Here is a 9,937-nt window from a genome sequence, read left to right as displayed (position 1 = left end):
ATTAAACTGTTATTTCAGTATTATTAAAATAATAATTTAATTAACACTACTTTTAAAAATTGTGAGCTGATATCGATAATGGTCTATTATTTTAGTTATATATTTAATAAAAGAGGATAAACGAAAACAAAACATCTAGAGAAAATTTATATGTGGGGGGATTCATGACCCAGTTAATGATTGAAAATCAGGTTGTCCACTCTCTAACGGACCTGGCCAGGATGCTCCACGTCAACATTGTCTCCCCATTAAAATTTCAAATCCTTTTTTCTTACCCAAAAACAATTCAATAATTTAGCTTAATAAAAAAAAAGAGGTACATGTACCTCAACCACTCAATATTTAACAGGTTCATGCCAAATTGCCGATTTCAAAGAATGCAAGCCACAGATACAGAGAGGGAGACTTCCCAACTTGTAAATATTTCGCATACCATATTTTAAATCCTCCAATCAGAAGAATCTCTTTTATTTATTTATTTAAATAAAGGGAAATCATGTATTCATCTCAACCCACAAGTGACTATATAAGTAGCCTTTTAGAGTGTAATTGTACTTCACTACCCAAAGCTTATAGCAGTGGTTAACATGGCTAATGAGAGTGTTTCGTCTGAGAGAATGAAACTTCTTTTGGCATTATTTGCCTTGCAGTTTTGTTTTTCAGGGTTTCACATTGTTTCAAGGGTTGCATTAAACATTGGTATTAGCAAGGTTGTTTACCCAGTTTATAGGAACATCATTGCTTTGCTCTTGTTGGGTCCTTTTGCTTATTTCTTAGAGAAGTAAGTTTCTTTTTTTCTTTTTTCAGTCTGGTATCATGAATCTAGTTCATTTTATCATTGCATGTGTAGCATAACGTGATTGAATTCCTCCTGATAATGAAAATATAATGTATTAATTTGGACAGAATGGTTCATCATGCTTATTGTTTGTGTAGCTTATTGCATTATTCTTGTGTCCTATGCTTATGTATTTTCAGGAAGGAAAGACCACCTCTTACTTTTCATTTGTTGGTCCAGTTCTTCCTCCTCGCATTGCTGGGGTAAGTAAAGATTTACATGAATCATCAAAAGGTATGATTCATATAATCTGTGTTTCACTACTGCTTTGTAATTTTATTTTTTTTTTACTTTCCCTTTTTCATTGTCTCAGAATCACTGCAAACCAAGGATTTTATCTCCTGGGATTGAATTATGGATCTCCAACTTTTGCTTCAGCAATGCAAAACTCAGTTCCTGCAATTACTTTTGTCATGGCTGCTGCTCTAGGGTAATTTATACACTAATTTCACTTTTTAAGATGAGTTAACAATCTTCCAAGTTAATACATTTTTGTGTTTCAAAAAAAAAAAATCACTACTAAGCTTTTTGCGTTTGATCATAGTCGAAGCCAATTGTTTAAAGTAAAAAAGAAAACACATGATGCACTTTGATGATTTCATCTCTCTATTTCAGGCTTGAGCAAGTTAACATAGCAAGGAGAGATGGGTTGGCAAAAGTTGTAGGAACAATTGCAAGTATAGCGGGTGCCACAGTAATTACTCTCTACAAAGGCCCTCCTCTTCTGCAACAGACACATGAGCAAACACCAGCAGCCAATGCATTTGAAGAGGAATTGTCTTCCAAGAAATTGCAGAACTGGACATGGGGATGTGTCTACCTGCTTGGGCACTGCTTTTCATGGGCTGCTTGGATGGTCCTTCAGGTATATGACAACTACATAATCCTAGAAAGCCAAAGTTGATGCCTTTATTAGCCAAATACATATTCGCGCCCATGTACTATTTGTGATTAATCCAGGAAACATCTTAACTAAAATTGTTACCATTGAATGCATAAAATATACAAAAATTATAACAAATAAACATAAATTATCCATATTATTGATAACTTGTAAAACAAAACCTCTTATTGTTGACAACACTCTAGATTTTAATGTTTATGTTTTAAATATTTGTACAAAATGATAAATTATTTTCGTCTAATTTTATGAATTTATAAAAATTTAAAATATAATCGATAAAATTTAGTGTACAGTTAGCAATATATGTTATTAATTTTATTCTTTTCGTTCTATAATTTTTATCATCTTTTGTTTTTGGTTGTCTTTAAATTATTGTTTATCTTTATTTTTCATATTACAATAACATATAAATTAACTATTATAATCCGATTTAATTTAATTTTATTTCTAATATAATCTTTTATTAATTATTATTTTTATAAATGAATATTCAAAACATCTCTTAATAATTAATAAAATTTGATGTATTTAAATCAAATATAATTAGAAAGTTAATAATTTTTTTTCTTAATATATATGAAAATTATGGAATGGATTAACTTTTTATTATTATGATTAAAATAATTTTCGTACAAATATATTAAAATTTTAATTTAAATATTCAATGATAACTGGCATAGAGGTATAAGTATATATTTAGCATTTAATTATTCCACATTAATAATAGCAAAATCATTAATTGAGCTAAAATGTGAAGATTTAAATGTTGCAGGCTCCAGTTTTGAAGAAGTATCCTGCCAAACTCACAGTGACTTCTTTTACATGCTTTTTTGGATTAATCCAGTTCTTGATCATATCAGCTTTTGTAGAGACTGATTTCAATAACTGGAAAATCCAATCAGGAGAAGAGCTTTTCACTATACTATATGCTGTAAATAACTCTCTGTCACTTCTTTTACTTGCCTCTCCCCCCTCCTATTTTATTTACCATTAAACATTGGTTTTATCAGGTTACTCTACATATCGTTCATTTCAATTTTTTTTTTTAACTTTCTAAAAATAAATTCATAAAAAAAATTATGTTTTATACTAACAGCTAATTATTTATCCCTTTTTTGTTTTAATATATTTAAGGGAATTGTAGCCTCTGGTATTGTGTTTTCCCTCCAAACATGGTGCATTCAGAAGGGTGGTCCTGTCTTTGTTGCTGTCTTCCAGCCTATGCAGACACTTTTGGTTGCTATTTTGGATTCTCTGATTCTTGGTGATCAGTTATATGCAGGCGGGTATGTAGAAATTTACCTGACAGAAATTGAAAGAAAAATTATAAATCTTGGAATTTATTGATAAAAAAGTGTTGGTAATTCAGGATTATTGGTGCAATTCTCATCATGCTGGGTCTATATTCTGTTCTGTGGGGTAAAAGCGAAGAGAAAAGAGTAGTAGCAGCTGAAGACAAGCTTGAAACCTTGACTAAAAGCCTTCTTGAAGATGAGATTAGAGGAGCAAAAGAAGGGTCTGACATACCATGACGAGCCCACAGCTTCCAAGATGAAAAAAAAAAATGTTTCAAATTTCAAGTAAAGAACTCCCTGCTGGAAAAACACAGAGTGCCCAGCTTCTTCACATGTATATCCACGTGAAATTTTGTGTTTTGTTTTTATATGCATGTACGTATATGGCCTTTGAATATGGAGAAGCCCATTCCAATGACAGATGGATAGCCAAGTCTGGCATTTGATTTAGTTATGCTCATTGGAAGTGAGACTTCAGAAATAGCATATTGAATTTCGCCAAGTTCTCCAAGAATTTTGCCAAGTTTAATCCTAAAATGAAGAAAAAATTGATCATCTAAAAGGGACGAATGGTTTTGACTGAAAGAAGGAAAGAGACCGTAGTGTCTTTTTAGAACATATGTAACTAACAGCCGAAAACCAATATGTTAGACTAGACAAGCAAATTTTAAATTTGGAGCATAATAAAGATTGGAGTTGCTTCTTCAATCTCCATTCTTGTTTTATTACTCTGCAGCCCTTTTCTTTTTAATTCTTGTTAAAATATGCAAAAGGTGTAATTAGGCTTTGAGATCGATATCCATTGGAAATCCTAATCAAATCAAATGGTCATTTACATCATTAATTAAATGGTTCAAGTAAAAAAAAAAAGGGTCTTGAACGTACAAACTCAAAATTTGACCACAAGACCAAGTAATTAAAAAACATTCTTCTCTTTCCAAAAACCTATCGCTTCTCATCTTGACTATTGGTCTAATAATCTACAAGTCCATCTCTTTCCAAACTTCCTCTTTAAATAGCCCTTGCAGCTCCTTCCCTTGTAACTTTTTCGTCAAAGGTTTAATTTCTTTCTTACTCTGCACTTCAATTTTAGCTTCTTCCTCTTCATTTCTCCTCAACAATTTTGGATCTTTTATATAAACATTGTCAACAAGAGTACATATCTGATAGAACATATTTTAGTCCTTTTTATTTTGATATTATTGATGATTATTTACATGATTTCTGTTTAATTTAGTGCTTTTGATATTATTTTGCAGAAAATGGTGTAAAAGGACATTTTGGAGAAAATCCTCCTAAAACTGTCTTAATTGAAGCAAAGGAGAGCAAGTATGCCAAGTTGAATTCAAGTCGAGCCAAATAAGGAAAGTATTTTAAATTTCAAATCTTCAAGATTCATATTCAAATTTTGAATTTCAAAATCCAGCTTGTCAAGGAAGCCAAATCCAAAAATCACATGTTTGCCACCACACACCTTCCTTATTAGTGCATGGGCGGCAAGGAGATTGTGAAGGCAAGTCTTGGGCACCTTGGGCAGCATCTTGAAGACACTTGGGCAGCAAACAAAGACCAAAAGACCCATTCTTGTACAAGCCACACATGCCCCACGTTTTTCCCTTCACACATGTGCATGGATGGCACATCTTGGACCAAGGGCATTTTAGGTAGCCTCTTAAAACATGGGCAGCCTCTTGAAACCCTAAGACAGTACCTTAAAACATATTTAAAGATCTCAAAGAGACCATCCAAGGCAGATTGGAAGAAGACACCATTCGGCCAAGGCAAGGAGGAGTGGCCGGCGCTCTCCCTTCTCTATCTCCATCTTCGGTTCTTCATCTTTTGTGTTCTCCTTTTATTTTCTGTTTTGTTTCAGCCATGTGTGGCTGAAACCTTTTATTCTAGTTGAAGATTGGTTGAAACTAAGGTTGTTTTATGGATTGTGAGATCTGAACATAAACTATTTGTCTTTGATTTGTTCAATATTCATACAATTTGGTGCTTGAATCTATGATTACTTTGTTGTTTTGATCAAATTGACCACTTGATTCTTGATTGCAAGGTAATTGATTGTTAGTTGGGATAATTTTTAGTCCGTAATTGCTGGAATTATTCTAACATAAGAACACTTGGTGTAATAACTAAGGAATTGTATGATCTAGCAACATCTCCATGCGTTTGGGTAGTTAGGATTGGATCTCTCTATTTCTTCATGCAATTGACAATTGTTTTGATGCCTAAGGCCCAAGGATGTTCCTTGGCAATTTGTTAATTAGTAATTGATTAGAGGACGTTCCCTAATTGATTTAATCATAAGGAGAGACATGGTGGTGAGAAGCATTTTCCATCTCCATAACTAATCTATTGAATCAATCAAGAGAACATAAGTTTCAATGATCAATCCAAACAACCAAAGTGGATCCATCTCTTCAATTAGACCTTTCTCATATTGAATTTCTCTTTTATTTTAATTACTTGCTCATTTAATTGCTTTCAGTAGTTTCCTAATCAAATCAATCTCAAAACCCCCCCTTTTTACTTTTATTGTACTTTACTTTTGTTTCGCTTTCAGTTACTTGCTTTCAGTTACTCATTCAGCTGAATCTCTTGGTCTTGTTGAGAAAGATAGATAAGTTTTCAATTCTCTGTGGATTCGATCATTTACCACTATCTGCAGTTGTAAAATTGTTGATAACCGGAAAGGTTACTTTTGACCGGCTTCGACAACCGCGAGTCAATATCCATTTCATACACTCAAATATTGTCGATTCCTAAGATGAAAATATGTGTACTATCTGGTTCCGCACTTACTATCCGACTTGTTGAATCCCACATCGATTGTGGAAAGGGTTAATGTGCCCCTTATATGGGCCATAGGCACTCCTCCCTTTGAGTTACCTTTTAGTTAGCTTTTGGAGTGAGTTAGGCCTGACCCAAATTTAATATGGTATCAGAGCCCCCATTCGATGTTGGCCTTCCCATAAATATGTCATGCATCAGTAAAATTATAGGCGTGAGTGGGTGTGTTGAATCCCACATCAGTTGTGGAAAGGGATTACGTGCCCCTTATATGGGCTATAAGCACTCCTCCCCCTTGAGCTAGTTTTTGGGGTGAGTTAGGCCTGATCCAAATTTAATATGGTATCAGAGTCCCATCCGATGTTGGGCCTCCCATAAATATATCACGCACCAGTAAAATTATAGGCGTGAGTGGGGTGTGTTGAATCCCACAAAAAATTACAGGTATGAGTGGGGTATTGAATCCCATATCGATTGTGAAAAGGGGTAACGTGCCCTTTGATCTAGCTTTTGGGGTGAATTAGGTCTGGTCCGAATTTAACACGACTTAAATAAAATCTTAATTGGCCCAATCAATGCAAGCAACCCAAATCAGGAAGACACATTACCTTATCCGGGTACTTGCATTTAGATAACCCGAACTTCATCAACATTGCCGCCGAACCTTCCCTTCTCTAGCCGCCGAACTTCGCACCAATGGCTGAACCTAATGCACAACATGCTGCCCAAAATTGACATGCTGTCCATGACCAAATAATTCAAGAAAATCCAGCCATTAGAGCTCCAATGCCAAGAGAAAGAACCATGAGAGAATTGGCAACACCTATGGGCGATCAAGCACCACTTTGCATCACCTATCCACCTCTGACAGTTCCCTTTGAACTGAAAACAGGTTTGATCCATCTTCTTCCTAAATTTAGAGGTTTGTAAAATGAAAATCCACACAAGCACTTGAAAGAGTTCAATATTGTCTGTTCATCTATGAGACCTCAAGGTATTTCTGAAGATCATGTTAAGTTAAGAGCTTTTCCTTTTTCATTAGATGACTATGCTAAGGATTGGTTATTTTATTTGCCACTTAGATTTATCACTTCTTGGGATGATATGGTTATAACTTTTCTGAACAAATATTTCCCAACATCTAAAGCCATTGGCATAATAAGAGAAATCACTAGCATAAGACAGAAATCAACTGAGGATTTATATGATTATTGAGAAAGGTTTGAAAGACTGTGTACAGGTTGTCCACAACATGATATGTCAGATAAGTCCCTCATAGAGTTCTTCTATGGAGGATTGCTCTCATAAGAAAGGAAGTTCATTGATGTAGCTTATGGAGGATCCATTGCAGACAAGACACCTAGAGAGATGAGAGAGTTGATCTCAACACTTGCAGCCTCATCTAGGCAATATGGAGAAGAAAAGCAACTACAGAGAGGAGTCAATGAGGTAAGTTCACCTTCTATTTTTGAACTAACAGCTGTTATGAAAGACTTTGCCATAGGACTGGTTCAACAGATTCAAGCAGCCCAGCCGCCTAGGCCATGTGGGATCTGTTCTTATATAGGCCACCCAACTGATCAATGTCCCACTCTTCAAGAAGACAACCAGCAAGCTAATGCCATTGGAGGATATAACAACCAGCCTAGACATGATCCATATTCCAACACATACAATCCAGGCTAGAGAGACCATCCCAATTTCAACTACGGAAGGGCCAACAATAATCAGAACTATCAGAACTACCACAAGAATCAGGCCCAACCAGCACCTTCTAATTCCAATCAGCACCTTGAAAGAATGATAGAGACACTTGCAAACTCTCTAACAACAGGTGGGACAGCTAATGAGCAAATCTGAATCCCAAGGTAAACTTCCTTCCCAAACTGAAACTAACCCCAGACAGAATGTGAGTGCCATCACATTGAGAAGTGGGAAAGAACTTCAAGATACCAGATTCGAGGAAGAGAAGTAAGTTGCACACACTCCTGCACAATCTGAAACCACCCCTGCGTAATTTGAAACAACTCCTGTGCAACACTCACCTGAGCCAACCAGCCGAGCCCCATCTGAAGCCATTCCTTCGCAAAAGACTGATCAAAAGGTACATTTTCACATTCTTTTTCCAAAGAGATTTGAAAGAACACAAAAATACAAGGGAGAAAGGGAGATCCTTGAGACTTTCAGAAAGGTGAAAATCAACATACCCCTGCTAGATGCTATCAAGCAGATTTCCAGGTACACAAAATTTCTGAAAGAATTGTGTACTAATAGAAAAAAGCTTGCTGAGAAAGAGAAAGTAAATGTAGGTGAAGTTGTTACTGCTGTTATTAAAAGAGAGCTCCCTACTAAATGCAAAGATAAAGGTATGTTTGCTATTTCTTGCAAAATAGGGAATGTTGGAATTAAGAAAGCTATGTGTAATCTTGGTGCATCCATAAATGTTATGCCTCTTTTCATCTATAAATCTTTGAATGCATGTGCACTGAAAGACACAAGAGTTGTGATTCAATTAGCTGATAGATCTGTGGTATATCCCATATGTGTTCTAGAAGATGTGTTAGTTCAAGTAGATGAACTTGTCTTTCCTGCAGATTTTTATGTGATTGATACTAAGGAAGATAGTTGCAATACTAAGGAAGATAGTTGCAATACTAGTTCTGACATCCTTCTTGGACGTCCCTTCTTGAGTACTGCTAGGACTAAGATTGATGTGCATGATGGTACTTTAACTATGGAGTTTGAAGGGGAAGTCATTAAATATAATGTCTATGATGCTATGAAATATCCACATGATATGTCTCCTATTTATGGTCTTGATATTGTTAACTGCTTGAGCCATGAAATATTTAATGAGAATCAAGATTGTATTCTGAATGATGATCTTTGTAGGAATGAGAGCCAGAAAGAGCCAAAACTAAAAGAGACTGTCTGTAGCATCCAACAGGTAAATTGCAGTCAAGCACAGGATGAAGAAAACTCTATTGCACCACTTCAGGAAGGACTTGCGCAAACTGAAGCCATGACCTTTCGGCCGCCGAACTCCACCATCTTTCGGCCGCTGAACCCTTCACCTCAGCTCCCATCACAGACTGAACCATCTTCGGTGCAACCCTTCATCCTCCAGCCCAGGCAAGCTCTTCTAGCCCGCCTTTGCAGTCAGATCTTACGCAGAAGGAGACTTCTGAAACCATTTCTACACAGACATCTTTGCAACACCTTTCAGAATTTGAAGAATGTAAGAATGACCTCCTTGAACAAATCTTCCTTGTCCAATTTGATGAGCCATGGTATGCAGATATGGTGAACTACTTAGCCATAGGTAACTTACCTTCTGACATGCCAAAGCACACCAAGGATAAGATAAAGAAAGATGCCAAATATTATGTGTGGGATGAGCCATATTTGTGGAAACATTGTGCTGACCAAATGATAAGGAGATGTATTCTAGACCAAGAAATAGCTTTTGTACTTACTTTTTGTCATTCATATAGCTGTGGTGGACACTTTGGTCTAAGAAAGACTGCTCATAAAATACTTGAAAGTGGCCTGTTTTGGCCCACTATTTTTCGAGATGCTTTTCTGTTTTGCAGATCATGTGCTAGGTGTCAACAGACTGGAAATCCAAGCAAAAGAAATCAAATGCCACAGAATCCCATCATGGTCTGTGAGGTATTTGATGTTTGGGGCATAGACTTCATGGGCCCATTTCCCCCATCCTTTGGATACACCTACATTGTCCTTGCAGTGGATTATGTGTCCAAGTGGGTGGAAGCTAGAGCAACAAAGACTGATGATGCCAAGGCAGTAGTAGACTTTGTGAAGACCAACATCTTTGCCAAACATGGAGTACCAAAGGCAATCATCAGTGATAGAGGGACCCTGTAATACCCGGCTAGACTCCGGTATCGGAATTTCTACCGTCCGGTGGAATCTCAGATGTCGGAAGCCTCTAGTAGGGTAGAAACATGTTTTCATAAAATGTTTTAAGGTGTTTCATGATTTTAAGTATGACAATTAAATGAGTTTTTGCATGAAAAGTCTTTGGAGGAAAACCCAGGTTCGGCCGCCGAAAGTCAAGTTCGGCCGCCGAACATGCATGCG

At 36.2% G+C, this 9,937-nt stretch overlaps 1 protein-coding gene across 1 annotated transcript; it reads left to right on the top strand.

Annotated features, from left to right (window-relative positions):
- The first annotated feature begins 574 nt into the window (after positions 1 to 574).
- LOC110614130 (WAT1-related protein At3g18200) lies at positions 575 to 3,539 on the top strand. Its single transcript, XM_021755615.2, has 7 exons — positions 575 to 781; positions 979 to 1,041; positions 1,152 to 1,268; positions 1,454 to 1,703; positions 2,515 to 2,673; positions 2,877 to 3,028; positions 3,112 to 3,539. Exons 1-7 carry the CDS (start codon positions 588 to 590, stop codon positions 3,272 to 3,274), a joined length of 1,098 nt encoding a protein of 365 aa, XP_021611307.1. The 5' UTR covers positions 575 to 587; the 3' UTR covers positions 3,275 to 3,539.
- The last annotated feature ends 6,398 nt before the right edge of the window (positions 3,540 to 9,937 follow it).

The sequence above is a fragment of the Manihot esculenta genome, chromosome 4, assembly GCF_001659605.2.
Source record: "Manihot esculenta cultivar AM560-2 chromosome 4, M.esculenta_v8, whole genome shotgun sequence".
NCBI classification, from domain to species: Eukaryota; Viridiplantae; Streptophyta; class Magnoliopsida; order Malpighiales; family Euphorbiaceae; genus Manihot; species Manihot esculenta.
This window is presented reverse-complemented; position numbering and strand designations above follow the sequence as displayed.